The 25,223-nt window shown below is 41.4% G+C and overlaps 2 protein-coding genes across 5 annotated transcripts in view; one reads left to right on the top strand and one right to left on the bottom strand.

Moving 5' to 3' along the window:
* LYRM1 (LYR motif containing 1) overlaps positions 1-21,074 on the bottom strand; it is a 34,210-nt gene extending 13,136 nt beyond the window's left edge. Inside the window, exons 1-2 of one of the 4 annotated variants that reach the window (XM_061152981.1) lie at positions 20,142-20,416; positions 2,163-2,357 (exon numbers count right to left, since the gene is read on the bottom strand). In XM_061152981.1, the coding sequence (XP_061008964.1) occupies positions 2,163-2,261 (99 nt within the window). In that variant the 5' untranslated portion in view covers positions 2,262-2,357; positions 20,142-20,416. Of the gene's footprint in view, positions 1-2,162; positions 2,358-20,141; positions 20,417-21,056 lie in introns of those variants that run through there. The other 3 variants (XM_061152985.1, XM_061152983.1, XM_061152982.1) reach the window with 3 other exon arrangements.
* DCUN1D3 (defective in cullin neddylation 1 domain containing 3) overlaps positions 20,692-25,223 on the top strand; it is a 53,392-nt gene continuing 48,860 nt past the window's right edge. Inside the window, exon 1 of the mRNA XM_061152986.1 lies at positions 20,692-20,865. The gene's annotated coding sequence lies outside the window, so the exon portion shown is untranslated. The remainder of the gene's footprint in view (positions 20,866-25,223) is intronic.

Below are 25,223 nucleotides of genomic sequence, written 5' to 3'. Positions count from 1 at the left end.
GATTGCTGGGTTGTATGGCAGTTCTATTTCCAGTTTTTTTTTTTTTTTTTAATTTCCAGTTTTTTAAGGAATCGCCACACTGTTCTCCATAGTGGCTGTACTAGTTTGCATTCCCACCAACAGTGTAACAGGGTTCCCTTTTCTCTGCACCCACTCCAGCACTTATTGTTTGTAGACTTTTTGATAGCAGCCATTCTGACCGGTATGAAATTGTACCTCATTGTGGTTTTGATTTGCACTTCTCTGATAATGAGTGATGTTGAGCATCTTTTCATGTGTTTGTTAGCCATCTGTATGTCTTCTTTGGAGAAGTGTCTGTTTAGTTCTTTGGCCCATTTTTTGATTGGGTCGTTTATTTTTCTGGAATTGAGCTGCAGGAGCTATTTGTATATTTTTGAGATTAATTCTTGGTCAGTTGCTTTGTTTGCTATTATTTTCTCCCATTCTGAGGGCTGTCTTTTCACCTTGCTTATAGTTTCCTTCATTGTACAAAAGCTTCTACATTTAATTGGGTCCCATTTGTTTATATTTGCTTTTATTTCCTTTACTCCGGGGGGTGGGTCATAGAGGATCCTGCTGTGATTTATGTCAGAGAGTGTTCTGCCTATGTTTTCCTCTAGGAGTTTTATAGTTTCTGGTCTTACATTTAGATCTTTAATCCAAAGATCAGCAATTTAAAATAATCATGTGTGTATACACACACACACATATATACACATATATTTATGGCTATACATAAACCTATATTGCTATACGTGTGTGTGTGTATATAAATATATATAGCTACACATATATCTCATAGTAACCACAATCCAAAAATCTATAATAATACACAAGAAAGAGAAAGTAAGCCAAACATAACACTAAAAATATTCATCAAATCACAAAGAAGAAAACAAAAGAAAAAGAAAGGAACAACAAAAACTACATAAACAATCCCAAAACAATGAACAAAATGACAACAAGTACATGTGTTTATGCATGCTAAGTCACCCAGTTGTGTCTGACTCTTTGTGACCCCATGGACTGTAGCCCGCCAGGCTCCTCTGTCCATGGGATTTTCCAGGCAAGAATACTGGAGTAGATTGCCATTTCCTCCTCCAGCAGATCTTCCTGACCCAGGGGTCGAACCCACATCTCCTGCTTTGGCAGGCAGATTCTAAGCCACCTGGGAAGCCCGACAACAAGTACTTACCTATGATGATTATGTTAAATGTAAATAGACTAAATGTACCAATCAAGAGACATACAGAGGCTGAAAGGATACAAAGCCAAAACCCACATATATGCTGCATACAAATGACTAACTTCAGATCTAAATACATACACAGACTGAAAGTGAAATGATAAAAATAGGTATTCCATGCAAAAGGAAATCAGAAGGAAGCTGGGATATCAATCTGTATATCAGACAACAGACTTTAAACCAAAGACTGTAACAAGAGACAGGGAAGGACATTACATAATGATCAAGGGACCAATCCAAGAAGAAAGTATAAAAATTATAAATATGTATATACCCAACATAGGAGCATCTACATACATAAAGCAAATAATAACAGACAGAAAAGGAGAAACTGACAGCAACACAACAATATTATGGAACTTTAACACTTCATTTGCATCAACAGAAAAAATCATCCAGACAGAAAATCAATAAGGAAACACTGGCCTTTAATGACACATTAGGCCAAATTGACTTAAAAGATCTATAAAGAACATTCTCTCCAAAAGCAGCAGGATGTACATTCTTTATAAGCGCACTTTCTCCAGGATAGATCACATGCTAGGCTATAAAACAAGTCTCAGTAAACTTAAGAAAAGTGAAATCATATCAAGCATCTTTTCTGATCACAATGCTATGAGACTAGAAATCAACTACAACAAAAAGCTGCAAAAGACACAAATATGTGGAGGCTGAATATCAATAATATGCTACTAAACAATCAATGAGTAACTGAAACAACAATAAAAAATTTTTGAATACCCAGAGATAACTGAAAACAAATACACAAAGATCCAAAATCTATGGGAGGCAGCAAAAGCAGCTGTAAGAGGGAAGTTTATAGTGATAGAAGCTTACCTCAGGAAACAAGAATAATATCAAACAACCTAATCTTATACCTGGGCTTCCCTGGTGGCTCAGAGGTTAAAGCATCTACCTGCAATGCGGGAGACCTGGGTTCGATCCCTGGGTCGGGAAGATCCCCTGGAGAAGGAACTGGCAACCCACTCCAGTATTCTTGCCTGGAGAATCCCATGGATGGAGAAGCCCGGTGGGCTACAGTCCAGGGGGTCGCAAAGAGTTGGACACAACTGAGCGACTTCACTTTCACTTTTCACTTTCAATCTTATACCTAAAGCAAGGAATTAGAGAAAGAACAAACAAACCCCAAAGTTAGTAGAAGGAAAGAGATAATAAAGATCAGAGCAGGTAGTTTCCCTGATGGTTCAGTGGTTAAGAATCTGCCTGCCAATGTAGGGGACACAGGTTTGATCTCTGCTCCGAGGAGATCCCACATGCAGTGTAGCAACTAAGCTCATGTGCCACAACTACTGAGTCAGCACTCTAGAGCCTGTGAGTCCCAACTACTGAGCCTATGAGCTGCAACTACGGAAGCCCATGTGCCTAGAGCCCATACTCTGCAACAAGAGAAGCCACCACAATGAGAAGCCTGCACACAGCAACTAGAGAGCCCATGCACAGTGATTAGAGAGTAGTCCCTGCTTCCCACACCTAGAGAAAACCCATGGGCAGCAACAAAGACCCAACATGGCCAAAAATAAATAAATAAATCTGAAAAAAAAAAAGCGAGCAGAAATTAAAAAAAAAAAAAAATAGAAAAGTCAATGAAACCAACAGATTTTTTTTAAAGAAAAACAAAATTGATAAATCTTTAGCCAGACTCATGAAGAGAAAAAGAAAAAGCCCAAATCAATAAAATCAGAAATTAAAAAGGAAAAGTTACAGTCAACAGCACAGAAATACAAAGAATCATAAGTGATTACTAGGAATAACTATATGCCAGTAAAATGGACAACAGAAAAAAAATGGACAAAATCCTAGAAATGTACAATATGCCAAGACTGAACCAGGAAAAAACCAGAAAATATGAACAGTCCAATTACCAGTAATGAAATTGAATCATAATTTTAAAATTCCCAATAAACAAAAGTCTAGGATCAGAGGGCTTCACAGGTGAATTCTACCAAACATTTAGAGAAGAGTTAACACCTATCTTTCTCAAGCTATTCCAAAAAATTCTGGAGGAAGGAACACTTCCTAACTCATTTTATGAGGCTCCTAGCATCACCTTGATCCAAAACCAAACAAAGACATAACAAATAAAGAAAATTACAGGCCTACATCACTGATGAACATAGATGCAAAAATCCTCAACAAATTATTAGCAAACAAAATCCAATGATACACTAGAAGGGTAATACACCACGATCAAGTGGGATTTATCAATATCTGCAAATCAATGTGATACCCTACATTAACAAATTGAAAAATTAAAAACCAAAGGATCATCTCAATAGATGCAGAAAAAGTTTTTGACAAAATTCAACATCCACTTATGATAAAAACTTCCCAGAAAGTGGGCACAGAGGAAATATCCTTCAAAATAATAAACACCATATATGACAAAATAACATATTCAATAGTGAAAAGCTGAAAGCACTGCCTCTAAGATGAGGAACAAGACAAGGATGCCCATGCTCTCAACATAGTTTTGGCAGTCCTAGCCACAGCAATCAGAGAAGAAAAATAAAAGGAATCCAAATTTTAAAGGAAGAAGTAAAACTGTCACTGTCTGCGATGTATTATGTATGGCACGATACCATACATAAAAAATTCTAAAGATCCCACCAGAAAACTACTAGAGCTTATCAATAAATTCAGTAGAGTTGCAGGATACAAAATTAATATATAGAAACTTGCTGCATCTGTCTCTACTAACAACAAACTATCAGACAGAGAAATCAACTAAATAATTCTATTCATCATCATGTCAAAAAAATAAAATATCTCAAAATAAACCTATTAATGAGGTAGAAGATATCTTGGACTGGAAGAATTAATATTGCTAAAATTATCACACTACCTAAGGCAATCTACAAATACAATGCAATCCCTGTCAAAATATTGATGGCATTGTTCATAGAACTAGGACAAATATTTAAAAATTTGTATAGAAACACAAGACCCTGAATAGCCAAAACATCTTCAGAAAGAACAGAGCTGGCGGTAACACACTCCCTGACTTCAGACTATACTATAAAGTTATGCTTATCATAACAGTATCATACATCACTTATGAAGATAAACTTAAAACAGATTAAAGAACTAAAAGACTGAAAGCCATAATACTCCTAGAAAACACAGATAGAACACTCTGACATAAATTGTCGCAATTTTGCTTGACTTGTCTTCTAAGACAAAGGAAACAAAAGCAAAACTAAACAAAATGGGGCCTAATTAAACTTAAAAGCATTTTTACAGCAAATGAAACCATTGACAAAATGAAAAAACAACCTACTGAGTGGGAGAAAATATTTGTAAATACTATGACTGATAAGAGGTTAATATCCAAAAATATATAGAGAGTTCATACAATTAAATATCAATAAAAACAACCTGATTAAAAAATGGGCAGAAGACCTAACTAGACGTTTTTCTGATGAAGACATACACGGCCACTGTCACATGAAAAGACACTCAGCATCAGTAATCATCAGTAATCCCTGGTAGCTTACATGGTACAGAATCTGCCTGCAATGCAGGAAACGCAGGTTCGATCCCTGGGTCAGGAAGATCCCCTGGAGAAGGAAATGGGTACCCACTCTAGTATTCTTGCCTAGAGAACTCCATGGACAGATGAGCTTGGCAGTCTACAGTCCACAGGGTTGCAAAGAGTCAGATGTGACTGAGTGATTAACACTTATCCTAATCATCAGAAATATGCAAATCAAAACCATAATGAGATATTACTTCACACCTGTCAGACGGCTATCATCAAAAGGAACTTAAATAATAAATATTGGTGAGGACATGGAGGAAAGGGAACAGTTGGTGGGGATCTAACCTGGCGTAGCCACTATGGAAAATAGTATGGAGGTTCCTCGAAAGCTAAAAATGGAACTACCATCAGTTCAGTTCAGTTACACAGTTGTGTCCGACTCTTTGCAACCCCATGGACTGCAGCACGCCAGACTTCCCTGTCCTTCAACATCTCCTGGAGCTTGCTCAAACTCATGTCCATTGAGTCAGTGATGCCATTGAGTCAGTGATGCCATTCAGCCATCTCAGCCTCTGTTGTCCCCTTCTACTCCTCCCTTCAATCTTTCCCAGCCTCGGGGTCTTTTCCAATGAGTCAGTTCTTCATATCAGGTGGCCAAAGTATTAAGAGTTTCAGCTTCAGTATCAGTCCTTCCAATGAATATTCAGGACTGATTTCCTTTAGGGTTGACTGGTTGGATCTCTTTGTAGTCCAAGGGACTCTCAGGAGTCTTCTCCAACACCATAGTTCAAAAGCATCAATTTTTCAGTGCTCAGCTTTCTTTATAGTCCAACTCTCACATCCATATATGACTACTAGAAAAACCATAGCTTTGACTAGACAGACTTTTGTTGGCAAAGTAACGTCTCTGCTTTTTAATAATGCTGTTGTCTAGGTTGGTCATAGTTTTTCTTCCAAGGAGCAAGCGTTTTTTAATTTCATGGTTGCAGTCACCATCTGCAGTGATTTTGGAGCCCAACAAAATAAAATCTGTCACTGTTTCCATTGTTTCCCCACTTATTTGCAAGAAGTGATGAGACTGGATGCCATGATATTAGTTTTCTGAATGTTGACTTTTAAGCCAAGTTTTTCACTCTTCTCTTTCACTTCATCAAGATGCTCTTTAGTTCCTCTTCGCTTTCTGCCATAAGGGTGGTGTCATCTGTATATCTGAGGTTATTGACATTTCTCCCAGCAATCTTGATTCCAGCTTGTGCTTCATCCAGCCTGGCATTTCTCATGATATACTCTGCATATAAGTTAAATAAACAGGGTGACAATATACAGCCTCGATGTACTCTTTTCCCAATTAGGAACCAATCTGTTGTCTATGTCTGGTTCTAAATGTTGCTTCTTGACTTGCATACCAGTTTCTAGGGAGGCAGGTAAGGTGGTCTGGTATTCCCATCTCTTTCAGAACTTTCCACAGTTTGTTGTGATCCACACAAAGGCTTTGGCGTAGTCAATAAAGCAGAAGTAGATGTTTTCCTGGAACTCTCTTGCTTTTTTGATGATCTAATGGATGTTGGCAATCTGATCTCTGGTCCCTCTGCCTTTTCTAAATCCAGCTTGAACATCTGGAAGTTCACAGTGTGCATACTGTTTAAGCCTGGCTTGGAGAATTTTGAGCATTACTTTGCTAGTGTGTGAGATAAGTGCAATTGTGCCGTAGCTTGAGCATTCTTTGCCATTGCCTTTCTTTGCGATTAGAATGAAAACTGACCTTTTCCAGTCCTGTGGCCACTGCTGAGTTTTCCAAATTTGCTGGCATACTGAGTGCAGCACTTTCACAGCATCATCTTTTAGGATTTGAAATAGCTCAGCTGAAATTCCATCACCTCCACTACCTTTGTTTGCAGTGATGTCTCCTAAGGCCCACTTGACTTCGCACTCCAGGATGTCTGACTCTAGGTGAGTGATTACACCATCGTGGTTATCTGGGTCACAAAGATCTTTTCTGTATAGTTCTGTGTATTCTTGCCCTAGGACCCAGCAATTCTACTTCTGAGTATGTATCTGGGAAAAACACTAGTTCAAAAAGATAAGTGCATCCAATATTCATAACATCAGTATTTACAAGACAAGATAGGGAAGTAACCTAAGTGTCTATCAACAGATGAATGGATAAGGAAGATGTAATATGTATACACAATGTAATACTACTCAGCCATAAAAAAAATGAAATTCTGCCATTTGCAACAACATGAATGGACCTGGAGGGTATTGTGCTTAGTGAGATAAATCAGACAGAGAAAGAGAAATACTCTATGTTATCACTTATATATGGAATCTAAAAAATAAAAGAAATGAATGAATTAAACAAAACAGACTCACAGATACAGAGAATGAACTACTGGTTACCAGTGGGGAGGCAGTGGGGCAATAGAGAGGTACGGGATTAAAAGCACGAAATACGAAGTGTAAAATCAATAAGCTACCAGCATATATTATATAGCACAGGTGTTAGAGTAAATATTTCATAACAATTTTAAACAGTACAATCTATAATAATTTTGAATCACTATGTTGAACATCAGAAACTAATATAAATCAACAATACCTCATTTAAAAAATGATTTAAAAAAGAAATTCAAAGAAGACAGGAAAAGAAAGCTCACTACTGGAGGACTGTGATTAGTCAGATTTGGAGAATGAATACTGTATTTGCCTTTAAAACAAATTAGCAGGCTGGGAAGATGAGGATTTGGCAAGTGAGTAGGAAGACCAGGGAGTGGTACACCTCATTATGAGTCTAGGACTTTTCTCAAACAGGTCATCTGTTGAGAAATATGCTGCTCATTGCCCTTTCAGAACAAGACCAATTTCCAACCCAAGCTGGAGGGGTAATACATGGAGATTCCACACTTTAGGTTGGTCCTAAGCTTATGAGGATTTAGGAAGCTAAATAAAGCAGATGGGAGCTGGAAGGAGCTGTGTTATTTAGAAATTCTGAAGGAATTCAAGGAATTCACCTGAGAGAGAATGTCTGTACGGCTGTATCTCCTACTTATCCTGACACTGATGACCTTTCTTAAGCAATGAGGAATAAACCATGGCTTAACCATTTCTTAAAATGGTTAAGAAATCACTACTTCATCCAAATCCAAAAGTTAAAAGGGCTAAAGTTATATCCATTATACCTGATATTCATTTTGACATGGACTATGCTGTGCTATGCTTAGTCGCTCAGTTGTGTCCGCCTCTTTAGGACCCCATGCACTGTACCCGCCAGGTTCCTCTGTCCATGGGGATTCTCTGGGCAAGAAGAATACTGGAGTGCGTTGCCATGCCCTCCTCCTGGGGATCTTCCCAACCCAGGGATCAAACCCAGGTCTCCCGCATCGCAGGCGGATTCTTTACCAGCTGAGCTACCCGGGAAGTCCAATGTCCGTTACACCTCACAGGAAAAAACACTTAAAAGGAATTCATACAAATTAAGAGAGATCATCATGCATTATGGCTAATCATAATAAAAACTCATAGAATTGATGATGTTTTTCCTGGTAAAGAAACAGGTTTCTGAGTTTCTGGCTATCCCTAGAACACCATGGTTTCATATGAAAATACATGAGTCAGTTCCTGTGAGGAGCAGAGTCTGCAATAAACTTCTATTCACAACTGCTTCACTTCCCTGTCATTAACAGATTAAACTTCCTTGACCACACAATACCAAAAGAGGAAGGTGAAGGCAATCTGGCATATTAAAACAGCAGCAACCTTCTCCAAAGTCTGACTTTCATTTCTTTCTTTCTACTACTCTAAGAACCACAGCTTCACACTTTAACTGATCATACTATATATATCTGATACACAAGCTTTGCCATTACAATACTTGAGGTAACCAGCAGAACTATCAACTCGTATTTAATAGGACCATTTTCAAAACACTTTAATGTTTAAGTGTTTTGAAAACTAATCCTGGTACTTCCCTGGTGATACAGTGATTGAGAATCTGCCTCCCAATGCAGGGGAAGCTGGTTTGATCCCTGGTCAGGGAACTAAAATCCCACATGCCTTGAGGCAACTGCTGAGCCCTTGTGCTCTAGAGCCTGTGCTCTACAAGAGAGGCTCACATGCTGCAAAAAAACCTAATCCTGAAATGGAAATAAGTGATGTCTCCCTTTCCAACACTAGGTGACCTAGAAAACTCAAGTCTAAAAGATTGCCACAGACAGCCTAAGCTGTATTACGTACTATTAACAAGTAGGTGTTACAAAGTTTGTGATTCTAGAAACAAAATCAGCCACGTAAGTAAAAAAAAAAAAAAAAAAAATTTAAAGCTATTTTCCTTTTGGTTTATATTTCTCTTCCTAGGAAGCAACGTATTTAGGAAAAGTGCCTTTTCCCTAAGAGTTTTCCTCCTTTTGGATTTAATGGCTTGAAACCAACATTTACTCCTCTAATTATCAATTATCTCTCACTATTGATGCAGGGCTGAGTCAGCCCTTATCCTTCTTCACTAGTATCAGAGATTGATCTGATGCAGCAGTCTGCTGGGATTCTCCCATGTGCGATATAAGGAATATTGTTTAGAGGACCACAACTGAACTGCAGTCACAACTGCCTGTGAAATCAGTTCTTATATTTAGAACTTTTTAAAGTTTCGTAACTTTTATCCTGAGACTGACAGTTCCTCAAATTCTGCTTTTCATTTCCTAACCCTCAAATCCCAGAATGAGGGAAGATAAGAGATAGGAAGTGTGCCTGGGAGGAACTGTGACTGGAAATTGGGCTCTTTTCTTCAAGTCATAATTCATGTATAAACACAGTGCCAGGATAAAACTTGTTATCAAGCACCTACCATGTGCAGCCTGTACTATTAAGAAAAGGCTGATAAATGTCCCTGCTAGTACATTTTGGCCTCAGGACATAGTCAGAACTTTCCCCTAAAGCAAGTGTCCCAAAGGCTGGTTGATGAGGCAATTTTTGATGTATAATAGAATATTTATTTTCTTACTGTGCTTCTCTTAATGTGTTTTAATAGCCCACCAAACCCACGACCCAGATAATCATGATGGTGTGATCACTCACCTAGAGCCAAACATCCTGGAATGTGAAGTCAAATGGGCCTTAGGAAGCATCACTACAAACAAAGTTAGTGGAGGTGATGGAATACCAGTTGAGCTATTTCAAATCCTAAAAAATGATGGTGTGAAAGTGCTGAACTCAATATGCCAGCAAATTTGGAAAACTCAGCAGTGGCCAAAGGACTAGAAAAAGTCAGTTTTCATTCCAATCCCAAAGAAAGGCAATGGCAAAGAATGCTCAAACTACAGCACAATTGCACTCATCTCACACGCTAGTAAAGTAATGCTCACAATTCTCCAAACCAGGCTTCAGCAATACATGAACCGTGAACTTCCAGATGTTCAAGTTGGATTTAGAAAAGGCAGAGGTCAAATTGCCAACCAGAGATCAAATTGCCAACATCTGCTCAATCATCAAAAAAGCAAGAGAGCTCCACAAAAACATCTATTTCTGCTTTATTGACTATGCCAAAGCCTTTGACTGTGTGGATCACAACAAACATGGAAAATTTTTAAAGAGATGAGAATACCAGACCACCTGACCTGACTCTTCAGATATCTGTATGCAGGTAAGGAAGCAACAGTTAGAACTGGACATGGAACAACAGACTGGTTCCAAATAGGAAAAGGAGTACATCAAGGCTGTGTATTGTCACCCTGCTTATTTAACTTATATGCAGAGTACATCATGAGAAATGCTGGGCTGGATGAAGCACAAGCTGGAATCAAGATTTCTGGGAGAAATATTAATAACCTCAGATATGCATATGATACCACCCTTATGGCTGAAAGTGAAGAACTAAAGAGCCTCTTGATGAAAGTGAAAGAGGAGAGTGAAAAAGTTTGCTTAAAGCTCAACATTCAGAAAACTAAGACCATGGCATCCGGTCCCATCACTTCATGGTAAATAGATGGGGAAACATTGGAAACAGTGGCTGACTTTATTTTTGGGGGCTCCAAAATCACTGCAGATGGTGACTGCAGCCATGAAATTAAAAGCTTATTCCTTGGAAGGAAAGTTATGACCAACCTAGACAGCATATTAAAAAGCACAGACATTACTTTGCCAACAAAGGTCCGTATAGTCAAGGCTATGGTTTTTCCAGTAGTCATGTATGGATGTGAGAGTTTGACTATAAAGAAAGCGGAGCACCGAAGAATTGATGCTTTTGAACTGTGGTGTTGGAGAAGACTCTTGAGAGTCCCTTGGACTGCAAGGAGATCCAACCAGTCCATCCTAAAGGAGGTCAGTCCTGAGTGTTCATTGGAGGGACTGATGTTGAAGCTGAAACTCCAATACTTGGGCCACCTGATATGAAGAGCTGACTCATTTGAAAAGACCCTGATGCTGGGAAAGATTGAGGGCAGGAAGAGAAGGGCACGACAGACGATGATATGGTTGGATGGCATCACCGACTCAATGGACATGAGTTTGATTGAGTAAACTCCAGGAGTTGGTGATCAACAGGGAGGCCTGGCGTGCTGCGGTACATGGGGTCGCAAAGAGTTGGACATGACTGATTGACTGAAATGAACTGAACTGAAACCCATGACTTAAAGTGATTTCTGTTTTGTAGTTCTATCTTTACACATATTACAGAAATTTTTAAGCAGGTTTAAAATATAGGAATATAATAGTAAAAATTATGATGTGGAGTCCCCCAAAAAAGCAAATTTGGGAAATGGAGCTCTAAGGCACTACTGTGGTGTTTGTTCTGGCTAACCTTTTCACTTAGGATGCCTGTTTTGGCTGGCCATACCAACTTGTAGACACTAGTTTACTCTCAAGCTTTTTTTGGAGCACCTCTTTCTCTGCTTTTATCACATCCAGTTTCACTGTGTCTTTTTCTTTTCTCCCTTCTTCTGGAGGGCAGGGACTGCATTTTTCTCACTAAAGGAATAAAAATAATAGTAATAGCTATCACTAACTCATTGGACATTAATTCGAGCAAACTTTGGGAGATAGTGAAGGACAGAGAAGCCTGGCGTGCTTCACAAAGAATCAGACATGGCTTAAGCGACTAAACAACAAAAACACTTACTTTGTAATTACTCTCTGCCAGGCTTTCTAGGTACTTTACATACATATATATTAATTCCCATACTCATCACCCTTCTATAAGGTAAACACATTATCCTATTTTATAAAAGAGGATCCTGATGCAAAAAGAGGTTAAGTAACTTGAGTATGGACACAAGGAAAGGAAGAGGTGGAGCCAGGATTCAAAATCAAAGTCTGGAGTCAGAGCACCAACTTTTAATCACTAAAGAGGCTGTTCAATCTAAGTAAATATAGTTGAATGTTTGCTGATTGCTTTAAAGAACTTAGCCAGTTGTGACAATGGGAACTAAATTCTATTCCCTTCCTACAAAGAGCAAAAAACCATTCTTTTTGCACCTAGATATGAATTGCAATTACCCTTTTATAAGGTCTCCACCTTATAAATGTGTTATCCACCCCTCTTCTGCAACTGGCCTTCCTCAGGAATGATGTTACACGTCAGCACGTTTAGAGGAGGCCGTGCACTTGACTGGACTGCTTTAATCTTCTGTTCCCGGTAGCAACACTGTTCCTGACACTTCAAAGGGAGCTGACATCACAGAAGAGATACCGGAGGCACTCATTACAATACTACTACCCTGCACGCCTTACTCTTCCCTCCCAAGAATCTATCCATCCAACCATCTAACATTTATTCAGTGCCATGTGCCAGGTACATGCAGTTCTAGGCATACAGTGATAAACAAGCAGCCACGGTCCCTGACCTAGAGTTTATATCCAAGTGGCAGAGGCAGATGATATACAAGAAAAACAATTTTTCTTGGTGATACATATTCTCAAAGAATGAAACAATAATATGATATGGATGAGAAGAGGTGGGGATTATTTTGGGTAGTCAGTGATATTTGAGTTGGGTCTTGAATGGTGTTAAGGAACCTATAAATGGTAAGAGTTCAGGGGAAGAAGATGCAGGAAGAAAGAAAAGTAGGGACAAAGGCTATGAAGTGGGAACCAATCTCCGTGTTAACACAATCGAGAGTCTATGGGGGAAGTGAGGCGACAGGTGTACAGAATCCAACACAGGTTGGGAAAGCAGGCCTTGGAAAGGAGTTTGATTTGTAGTCTAAGAGCAAAAGAAGCCACTGGTAGGTTTTAGGCAAGTAACAATATACTGGTCTGACCTGATTTACATTTTTTAAAAACATGCTGTATTTCAAACTATACCATAAGTATTTGTGATTCTACCAACCTTGCAGATGGTGAAGAGTCTTGCCTAATGCTATCTAATTGACAGGAAAGCTGGTATTAAGAGCCAAAAAAGCTAGATGGTTATTTTTCTAGCTGCAACTTTTCCCCTGTTTTCATTTTGGAGTCAGTAATGGGGACTTGAGAGGAGCAGTGATCAATTTCCTTTAAAAAAAAAAAAAGCACCACCCACTCACTCTTCCACTTGCTACTGAGAATGAAAATACATGCTAAGCACTTGGCATGTCTAGATCTAGTTTTGCAGGAGGCCTATGGGACGATTGGGCTTCCCAGATGGTGCTACTGCTAAAGAACCTGCCTGCCAAAGCAGGAGACAGAAGAGATGCAGGTTCAATCCCTGGGTTGGGAAGATCCCCTGGAGGAGGGCGTAACAACTCACTCCAGTATTCTTGCCTGGAGAATCTCATGGACAGAGGAGCCTGGCAGGCTACAGTCCATAGGGTGGCCAAGGGTTGAACATGACTGAAGCCACTTAGCAAGCATGCACGCATGGGAAAATTTGCTAGGACTATGGGCTTTATCCACTTTACCATTTTCCCCACCCCTGGAACACTTTTTTTCACCTTTGGAAAGACATCACCACATGAACACTGAAGAATTAAGAGCAGAGATGAAAATTCCCTTTCCTCAGATGAAATTTATAGAAGAATGACTCTGGTCTCAGGAATGTCAAAATTTCAAATGTTGCACTCCCAGGAGGCTTTGCCATCTACTGAAGAAAAAGTGTTGCAGTACAAACAAGGGACAGAAAGGCAACGGGGTTAACTGACTTTCAAACCCCAGATGGAAGGAGACTCTTTCCATCTATTCTTTCAAGATCTGTCCCTATGTATAAAATTTAAAAAATCATAACCAATGAATATAATGTAGCCAAATTTCTCTCCCAACTACTTTATGATTTGTGTGGGGGGGAGGGTGATAGTGAAACTCACCCAGAGAAATCCATTTTTATGTTCACCATACACCAATTGTTACCTATCCTGTGTCCTGCTGCCTTATCTCCTTAGACCTGGGACTCCTCCTTTTTGCCAAATGGAACATTCCAACTCATACAACCAAAACATTCTTTTATTTTTTGCTTAACTGCTGATTCTCAGCCTTTGGCTTTCATCACTTTTAACAGGCTGTCTTCTTCACACTAGGCCAACGTCTTCACACTAGGTTCTTCCTACTCTATTGTAATTTTCTGTTTGACCTGCATTTCTTCCTTCACTGTGTTTTGGGAGGGGGAGAGAGAATAAGGTTAGGACCTTGTCTTACCCATTATACTCCCATGTCTGGCAGAGTTGGAGCTTAAAATACTTTTGTTAGAAGAAAAAAAATTACCCACACAAAATAATCACCAGTAATTTTCATTCTCATCCTGAGATATACGCACTGGTATTTGGGCCAGGTTTCACAACAGAAGACCCTAACACATTTAAAAATACCAATTAACCCTCACAATGATGTTTTCAAGAGTGGCACTGTAGGTATCAGGATGAAGAACTGAAGATTTAAGTGTTATTTGGGAAAGCAGTCTTATTACTTCCATCTAGAGCAGTCTACAGAGCTATTACCTAACCCTCACTCTTAAGTTCTTTTAAGGCCACTTAGGGTTTGTCTATAGGACTAAAATGATATACTATGTTTCCATGAAGCTTAGAACTGTGAAACTGAATATTTCCTGCCATATCAATAAACAAGGATGTAAAAGCCATCAGCGATTTCAGGCCTCCAAATGTGACTGAGGGTTTCCAAAAAGGGACACAATGCCTGTGATCTAGTAGATCACATGCCCCCCAACTCCCCATGGTGATTGCTGAGGAGCTGTGGGGTGGGGGGTAGAGGGAGGAGGGAAGAGTGAGAAAAAAGAAAAGAAAAGCAGGATGCTGGCCCCAGATAGCTGAGATGCATATGAAGAAATGACTTCAGTAATCTCAGATTCTTGCATCTTCCCATACGTAGAAGAGTGCTAAATTCCTTTAACTCAGTATCTGGTTTTCCTTACTTAACAATAATTGATGTTCAGTCTGCCTGCCAGCTTTGTTGCAAGCTTGTATATAGCCTGACTCTCTCTTCTGCTTCCTCAGAGCAGGTTCTTGGGGCTACCTGAAATTCTGTCTCCCGGGCTTGGAGTCCTAACATTTCCAAGTAAAACATTCTACTTTCAGGTTGTGAATGTATTTGTAGTTGACAGAAACAAACACATAGAAAAATGAGGTTCTGGTACTTTTTTTTTTTTTTCATAAAAACAATCCTTTGGGGGAATAAGGTCCATGGCACGCAAATGATCAGGGCTCAAAACCAACTCCCCAGATTATAATTTAAAGCTTTAGTCATCTGGACAACTTGCAGGGAATTGAAGTGTTCTTACAATGTCAAAGCAATCAGATTTTCTTGCCCAGGATAGCAGAATAGAGAATGACTACCTTGATTTCAGGCATTCAAAAATTTTCCACACATGTAAAGAAGAGAGATATAATACAAATAATGAACTAATTGGAGTTTGAATACTGACTTCACCACATCAGGCAAGATATTAATCTTCCAGAGCCTCAATTTCTTAAAATGGGGTAACAACAGAACCATCTTCAAAGAGTTGCTGTAAGGACTGTTCATAATTATCCACGTAAATTACTTAGCATTGGGAATTAACAAAGGCAAAATGTTACCTGAAATAGGAAATAAAGGAGGAACAGTGAGGCCTCTTTTATCTATGCTAAACTTTGTCTGCAGAGGAGGGAAAAGAAATGTGTTGTCTGTTGGTGAATTTATTGCTTTGTGGTAGTAATGGATTTTCCTAAAGCTGTTTCCCTCTGATTATTAATAATCCATGTACAGTAAAAAGCTATTGTTCTTCAGTATGACTAACCAACCCTGCTGGAGGCATTGCTTATCTTCAGACCACAGCACATACTGCTTACTGGAAATACAATGCAGGTGCCAATATCAAGAGCATGTCCAAGCTTCCCTTCCTATTTTTCTTCCTTTATCTCTTACTCCTTGCTTACCCTTCAGTGCACTTTTCTCCTAGATCTGTTATCCTTCCCTACTTTCTGATATCCTATACAGTATCATCTTATCTAAACTGAATAACTTTCAAGATAAACTATGGGCCTCATCTCATTGCCCCACACATATGCCATGGACTTATTTCCTGACTGGGATTCAGTTTTTGGTTACTAGTATCCAAGCAGGGAAGTGTAATGCCACACACTGTTTTGCATATCTCAGGATATGCCTGTGTGGTGTACTTAATCATACTACAGCTATTCTCTGAAACAGCACCTTTTTACAAGAAATTGACAATATGGTATGTCAGAGTTAAGGGTCATGGGGGAGAGGATGGATTATATTTTATCTTACCTAAAGGAAGAGAAATTAAGTTAGGCTCTATAACACAGGAAATCTTCAGAACACAAGGAAAAACTAAAAATATTTATGTCTGGAAGGTTTTTAAACTCTCCCAAACAAGAGCATATAAGGCACATATATTCATTCTAAATACAGAATGCACAGGAGCACACACAGGATTATACTTGTAAGGGGAACTCCAATCAGGCTATAGTAACCATTGAGATGTTCAGCTATTTGCCCCCTCAGGGATAGAAACTCTAAATGGACACCAAGTTTCAGTTTCTCAATTAAAAAGAAGTGGAAGTAACTGCTTTCTTATCATCATATTTTAAGAGACAAAGACAAGGTCAATCAGGGAAATGAGAACAAGTTACCAGAAGTAGGAGGTGTGTGTGGAAGTGTGTTGTACGTGCGGGCCCTAGGCGTTGAGTTATTTGCTGCCGTGTCTGACTCTTTGTAACCGCCAGGCTCCTCTGTCCATGGAATTCTCCAGGCAAAAATACTAGAGTGAGTAGCCATTCCCTCCTCCAGGGGATCTCCCTGACCCAGGGACTGAACCCAAGTTTCTTGTATTTCAGGCAGATTCCTTACCATCTGAGCCATCAGGGAACTTGGTCAATGCTAAAGATCAACCCCAGTCATTCATTCATAACTAACTATCCAAGATTTGAACCCTTCAAAGGAACTAGGTAAGTCAGAGAACATGAAACATTAAGACATTCAAACCCCTTCTTTGTGATAATGTCCTAAGGAATTGGATTAAGAAGCAGACAAAAGGGCTCTGGTTATAACCTTAGATACACCTGACCCCTGATCCAACCACCTGATATATAGCCCTTACTCTGCACAGGGGGTCTCCGCCTTCATGACAGTTTCCAAGTACCCGCCAACTATTTAATGAACTGCTCTCCCCATCCGCAGAGGCACAGGAGCTCCTTACTAGACAAATTTCCTTCAGAGTAGGAGCAATGATTTTACTATCCATGGATATCCACACTATCCATCTTTAGTGTGCAGAATGATTAGACCTGAGCATCTTTAAGTTCCTCCAGTCCAACACTGACCAACAGAATTTTCTCCAATGTTGGAAATATTTTCTATCTTTGCTGTCCAACAGGGTGGCCACTGGCACTGGGTGTCTGAAATACGGTGAGTACATCTGAGGAACCGCATTTTTAATTTTACTTCATCTAAATCGAAATAGGTACATGTAGCTTGTGCCTACAGACAGACAGCAGAGCTCTAAACCAAGAACTGCAAATCAAATGTCCATAGGGGTCAGGCAGGTAGAGGAAGGGAAAAGAATCTCACTGGCTCCAGCTGACTGTTGCTGTGCAGGAAACTCAGGCTGGTGTTGCCAGATTGTCACTTTTTCAAATGAAGCTGAAAATTGAATTTTTTAATTTGGCAAGTAAATTTAAAAAAAATAATTTAGATCAATTTATGGGCCAAACCATGTTTTCAGGCAGTTTGTAATCTGTAATCTAGGCCAATCTGTAAGCCCTTAAACTCAAAGAACAGGGCCATTCTGCTGGTCAGTAGTGACCTAAGATTGAAATCCAAGCCTCCTGACTCTTGTTTTTTTGGTATATGGCATTTTAGTTCCCAAATCAGGGATCGAACCAGCAATCCCTGCAGTGGAAGCACAGAGTCTTAAACGCTGGACAGCCAGAGAAGCCCTTTCTGATCACTCTTTTGATACTCTTTCTACATTTTATGAAATCAACCATACCATATCTAGTGATGGAGGCAGCAGCAACATCAGGGACAAACGCTCCTTCATCAGAAGGTGTTGAAATTCATGGTTTATACATTAAGGACATAGAGTTCCTATACACTGGGCTCGATGGGCAAAGCTCTGAACTAGAGGCCAACAGGGCACAAAGAAGAAATAGTTCACAGGATAGTCAGACCCATAAACAATAAGCAAAGTAAGGTTTGTTACAGTGAACACAAACCACCTAAGCAGGAGTCCAAAAGCACTGACAGCTGGCAGAGGAAAGGAAGAAAGAGATTTGAGCCAGAACTTCCAGACTGAGTTTCAATGATTATGAGGGTGGGTCCCATTATTCAAGAATATTACAGGGCCTCCTTTTATCTTTGAGGCTTTATATGTACAGTCTCCTCTGCTGGCTTTTCCTTCTCTGGATCATCTCTAAATGTAAAGAGCCCCAAGGATTTTAGTGGCCTTCCTCTTCCCCACCCCACCAAGACTATGTTTTAATACATAAATATTTAACAGCACAATAGCTAAGCCAAAATTGCCCAATTTCAAAACTTCACCTGCATTCTTAAATTTACTTTTTATTCCTTGATTAACAAAAATAGGGCTTCCCAGAGAACGTCCTCTCTATCTGCACTCTCTTCTTAGGTGATTTAGGAATAAACCACTACATTTATTATCTCTCTTGAGCTTTCCCTTGATTTTCATATTTAACTTCTCAACGTCTATACCTGGACAGTTAACAAACTTACCAAAACTAGTATGTTTAAAAGAAGAGAGTGCCTTTCAAACTATTTTCTCTGAGGAGTCATCCTTGGTTCCATCCTTTCACATATACTTCACATCCAATTTGGCAACAAGTTCTGCAAGTTCTAGTTTCAGAATACATTCTGAATTTAATTCTTTCATTTCACTGTCACCTCTCCTTCAGCCTACTGCAACAGCTGCCAAACAGGTCTGACCACGTGTATCTTTCTCTATCCAGGAGCCAAGAATGATTTTCTAAAACAGTAAATGAGATCTGCCACTCCTTAAACCCTCCAGTAACCCAACAGTCAAGCTCTCACCTTGGGCTAAGCTATGCTTGATCAGGTCATGCCACTTCTCCATCACAGACCGCTCTAGCTCTTGTTTTTCCCTTTCTGATCCAAGCACCTGACCTTCTCGCCGTTTCTTTCCCGTTGGTTCTTTTCTCCACCTAGAAAACTTATTCCCTATCTTCCCTCTTTTCTGGGACTTTTGCAAATCCGGCCTCCTTTGAACAGCCCTATCCGATTTAGAGTGGCCCTCCCCTCATCTTCTGGGCTTCCCTTGTGGCTCAGCTGGTGAAGAATCTGCCTGCAATGCAGGAGACCTGAGTTCGATCCCTGGGTTGGGAAGAGCCCCTGGCGAAGGGAACGGCTACACACTCCATGGGGTCGGAAAGAGTCGGACGCGACTGAGCGACTTTCATTTCCCCCTCATCTTCTACCACTTCACCAGATATTACTTCCTTTGGGACATTTCTTGCTGATATCTACCCTATTGCTTTACTTTTTAAGTTACTCCCGGACTCGAAAAAATCACGTAGCAACGTCTTTTGTGGACCAAAGGATTTAAGAAGCTAGTTCTCATTATCTTAGAAAATCTCAGTATCGTGCAGGGTACTTGTTTGTGTCAACCTTCCTCGGCTAGACGCCTCGCCTCCGGATTTGCCCCTATTAATCTCCCATTCACCAATACATTGGGGGAATCCAAAGCATTCAGAGATGGGCCCCAAATCGGCATTTCAGCGTTCCCAAACCAGGCCTCCCCTTTCTGGCCCTCAAGCGGCTTCCCTCAGCAGGTTCCTGAGGCGAGCGGCGGTGACAAGAAGCAGCCCTCGCGAGGCTGGGGTCACACAGGCTCGTCTCCTAGCAACGTCGTACCCCCCACCCCCACCCCATCCCTGCCCCTGAGGAGTCCACCCCTTCCCCCAGTTTCCCGCGCCAGGAGTCGGCGTCTCCATCCTCAACACTCACTCTGCGTCAGTCCAGCCTTCCCCCACCCACAGAAGCACCACAGCCTCCGGCAGGCTGGGAGGAGTCGGCGCCGGGAGCGCAGCTGAGCGGCGGCGGACCGAGCTCTCCAGCAGGTCTGGTAGGCCAGACCGGACCAAACCACCGGACGGACCTCTGTGGGAGCATTAGTCCCAAGTCGAGGGTAGGCTCGACCCTTCGTTCAGCTTCAAACTCTAGATCACGCTCCGCCGTATACCCAACAAGATAGCCAGGCTCATCCTTTCCTTATTTCCCTTTTCCCCCGTTCGTTTTCCTCTCGCCACCCCATTCCAGCGACAAAAATGGTCCACTCCATCTCTTCCTAGCCCTCCCTCGGCGTTGCGTTGCTAAGTCTTTGCCCTTACTTGGCGACAGCTTCGTACGCCTTTGCGTACGTCATGACGCTAACTGCCACTCGTTCCCTCCTCTCTCCTTTCCTATTCCGCCTGCCGGAGCGGGCGGCCTGCGGGGTTACCGGAAGTGATGATGCAGGAGGCGATGGAGGGGGCGGGGCTTCGGGGCGGCCGCCGCTGGTGGGCGGCAGATGAAGGGGAGGCGGCGGCAGTGGTGGGAGAAGAGGCGGCGGCGGCGGCGGCGGAGGGGGTAGGGAACCTGGAAACGCGAGCGGGGATGGTAGGTGTTTTGGACCCGCCGGGCCGCCGTCGTTTCCAGAAAGGGTTTGACTGGAGGAACCTCTGGAGCAGCTGTGAGTTTGAGGGGGGGGGGTTGAGGAGAAGGGGAGGCTTTGGGAGATGAAGGGGCGGGGGTTGGGTACCTTCGAGAAAGGGAGGGGGGGTGGAAGGGGAGGCGTGGAAATCAGCTCCTTGTCTGGACTGGTCCCGCTGGAAGGAGAGGCTGTGAGGGGAGCCTGTGGCGTGTCAGCCACAGAAAACTTACCTACTGTCCCTGCCTCCTCACCGCCAGCACCCCTCAACCCAGGGCCTGGGGCTCTGGGGGCCGGAGCTGCCCTGGAGGGGGTACAGACTCTGGTCCTCTGCGCCTTGTAAGCGCCGTGAGGTAGGAGCCCAAACGAGAGGTGGTGGGTGAATCTCCAGCTCCCTCCGCCCTCATCTACCTCCCCACCCCCATCTTCCTCTTTAATCATTAACAGCCCTGGAATTAAGGGGCTCAGACCTGAAGTCCTTCCTATGCACCTTTGCTATATACGATAACCATCTGTGCCTGAGGTGATGGGGCTGGAAGCTTTGCCCGTATCCTGTGTAGGAAGTGGGACAGAGTGACAAATGTATTGGGGTTTTTTTTCCATCCCCCCCCCCCCCCATCTTCTCCCGTGCATAGCCCTCCTTTCCACTTTAATTCTCCGTGACTAGATGGTAACTCTGGTGTGTGTTTGTTTTTTTTTTTTTCCTTTATTGCACTTGGTATCTTGGTTACCTCTTTTGAATTTGGTGTTCCGCCTCCATCCCAGGTCTTAACTGCAAGCTTTGTAATACTTCAGTTACAAGCTGTCTCTCTTTGGGAGTACCTCTCAATCCCCGGTCGCTCCCGATTAAAATGAGCGTTTTATCCTCTGAATACTGGAATTCCAAAGCCCTTGCAAGGATTCCTAAATGGCATCATAGCCCAGGAATCAAGGTCTCTTGCTCTAAATACTTTATGTGTGAGGAATTTAAATGTTGTCAACTCTTTCCAAAATGATTTGATGTTAGGCTAATTCTAGATTTCTTGTTTCTCTCCACCCACACTTCATGATGCACTTTGGAGAACAGAAAAGCCCGTGTTACTCTTTTGTTTCTACAATTGGACAATAGCTCTCTTATTTTTTCTTTTGTGTGTCTGGCACACAAGTCTTCAGTGACACATTTGGCTTGTGCAGATTTCCATCTTATTTATTTAGCTTATTCTTTGTGTATAGGTGGTCTTACATGAGACAGCGTGGTTTGCTTAGTTTTCTTTCAGGGAAGAATACAAACCAGTAACGGATGTGGAAAAATTATTTAGCAGAGAATGATTCGAAAAGAAGGTCTCTTCGTTGATGTTTTGTTGGTTTAAGGGGGGAAAAAGTAGTGCTGCTTTAGCCTGTGGTAGGGATTTCAGAGTGAAGTGTAATGATTCCTACTTTGGTGATGATATTTTCTTTGGAAATCCTCTTGAGTCTGGAGCTGTTTTCTAAAGAACTTTAAGAGATGGTTCCCAAATTTTAGGGATCCTTTGATGATTAGAAAGTGTCTGTAAATCCTCTTCCTCTGTAACTGAGTTTATGTGCATATTGCTAGAATTATCGTAATGGGTTCCATTCTACTCATCAGGGCCTTCAGGCCTGATAAAACAATATTCAGTGCTTTCATTGTACAAGTAACAGCATGTTTGGATGTTTCACAGAAATGCAACAAAAGGAAAAAATGACTACTGTTCTCACCTTAACTGATTTGGAATCATTGAATAAAAAGTCCAAAATTCATTCATTCAGCAAACATTTATTGACAAGCTACTAGTTGCTAGCCAGTATTTTAGGCAGTGGGCATACAAAGAGGAACATAGCAGTAAGGTCCATGCTCTCATGGAGCCTTCGTTGGAGCGGGGTGGGGACAGATAAATAGGCAAATTGGGTTTTGATAAGCGCTGAAGAAAATCAGCTCTTATCTGTGATTGTGATTGTGAGTGTTGTGATAGGAAGTGTCTGACTGGGGTACAGTCTAAAGCTTTCTGAAAAGGCAACACTGAAGTTGTACTTTAAATAAAAAGGAGCCAGCCTTGCAAAAATACGGGAGGAACCTTCCAGGTTTAGGGACTAGCTAGTGCAAAAACTGGGCTGGAGTGTGGCAAGTTCCAAGGAGTGGGAAGAAAGGGATGGTGAAGAGGAGATAGGGGAGGATTAGGGGTAGGAGAGGCTGTAATGGCTAGAGCCTAGTGATCAAAGAGAAGAGTGAAGAGAGTCTAGGTCAGAGAGATGAAGGCTGGGCTCAGAATAGGTAGGCAAAATAAGAGCAAGAAGGATAAAGAAAATGATGTTCCTTTTAATTCTGTTGCTTTTCCTAGAGTCTTGCCACATACTATTTTAAGGATACTCTTAAGAGTATTGTCTGGAGAAGGGAACAGCTACCCACTCAAGTATTCTGGCCTGGAGAATTCCATGGACTGTATAGTCGGACACGACTGAGTGACTTTCACTTTACTTAGAGTATTGTAGGGAAAAAAGGTCACCCTGCTGAGAGTGGGAGAGGAGGAGGCAGTGGTCATCTGGGTCTTTTCTGGCAGATGAATCTCAAGGCATGAGTTAAGAATTCAGTGGGATGTTCAATTGAGAGGTTGCCTTTTTCCTTACAGGATTTTGTCTTCTATGCTTTTTAAAATTGCATATTGGGTACCCCAGATGTGTTCTAGTATATGAATCCTCTTTTGCTTCTAGCTGTGAATTTAGGGCTGAAGATTGGGCAAATGATAATAACATGCCCCTGTTGGTCTACAAGATGACCATTACAATCTAAGTTTGAAGTTGTTTTTTGTAGGAAGGCAGATTTTATGTTGCACTATTTCCACTTTTGTCTGGTCTGCCTGATGACTAATAACATTCAGCTGAGGTGTGTACGTAGGTTGGTGTTAAAAGTTCACTCTGGATTACGTTAGATAAATGACCATTGTGGGCATAATCCCACTCTGTTGGCATCTTTGGGCTGGCATGTAGCCAAGTGATGTAACCTACTTTTGCCTTCTGTTGGGGCCATTCATCTCTAGTAGCCAGTTGCTTCTCAGCCTCACCTTGACCAGATTGTCCACTTGAGAGGCCCAATCAGAACTCCTCCTTGATTTGGCCCTGTAGAGTCAAATGTTTCAGTGGGCTGAAACAGTTAGAATATGCTGTTTTCTTCTTTTGAACACCACAACAGTGACTAGTGTGTTCTTTGAGTGAATTGGCTCTTTGAGCTAGGCAGTTGAGAGACTTAAATGTTGCTTGGGCTGTTTGTAGTAAAGTTAGTATCAGAAATTGTAAGTAAAACTTTTTCGTGTTTGTGAAAAATGAATCAGAAATTTTGGAGTTGTCACCTGTTTTAAGTTCTAGCATGGGTAGATGGATTATCAAAAGTAACTTGAATAGTCCTGGGCAGTCTTGGGGTAATGAAGGGGTTGGAGTTGAGCTTGAACTGACTTACTGAATCCCAACTTGAATGTAAATAGGAAGTCTTTGGTTAGCAAGCAAGTGAACAGCTAGAATTAGGCAAACAATAGACTCTACCCTTTATACTGCAGAGTAACTCAAAGAACTGAGAATTGATTACATATGGGGGCTTCCCTGGTAGCTCAGATGGTAAAGAATCTGCCTGCAATGCAGGAGACTGGATTCAATCCCTGCATCAAGAAGATCCCCTGGAGGAGGGAATGGCTACCCACTCCAGTATTCTTGCCTGGAGAATTCCTTGAACAGAGGAGCCTGATGGACTACAGTCCATGGGATTGTAAAGAATCAGACATGACTGAGTAACACTTTCACTTACACACACACACACATGCACACACACACAGGCTTCCCAAGGGGCTCTAGTGGTAAACAACCTGCCTGCCAGCGCAGAAGATGCAAGAGTCTCGGGTTCGATCCCTGGGTCAGATTCCTCCCCTGGATCCCCTTGGAGGAGGGCATAACAACCCACTCCAGTATTCTTGCCTGGAGAATCCCATGGACAGAGGACCCTGGTGGGCTACAGTCCAGCAGTTTGCAAATAGTTGGACAGGACTGAAGCGACAGTGCACATGTGCACACATGCACACATGTGGCTTTGGTCTAGGTTGTATCCTAATGTTGGATTTTAATCTAGCTAATGGATTATTAAGCTGTCCATATTCATCTTCACTTATAACTCAAGTATGAAAATACCCTGTAGGCTGAAATTTCATCAGTCAGTTTGGAGAGTGGTGGCTCTTTTCTAATTTGTGAAATGGGTCGGATGGGTAGGAGGGGAACTTGAATACAGGGAGAAGCCATTGACTCCTGCATTGGCCACTAATTGTGTTTGGGGAAAGAATCTACAAACCTAAAAGAATTTAGATTCTCAGAGCTGAACTGGCCTTTTAATGAACTGGCCTTTTAATCTAGAGTACCAGTGGGTT

The sequence above is a fragment of the Dama dama genome, chromosome 10, assembly GCF_033118175.1.
Source record: "Dama dama isolate Ldn47 chromosome 10, ASM3311817v1, whole genome shotgun sequence".
In the NCBI taxonomy this organism is placed as follows: domain Eukaryota; kingdom Metazoa; phylum Chordata; class Mammalia; order Artiodactyla; family Cervidae; genus Dama; species Dama dama.
The sequence above is the reverse complement of the archived record's forward strand: the minus strand, read 5'-3'. Positions and strand labels throughout refer to the sequence as shown.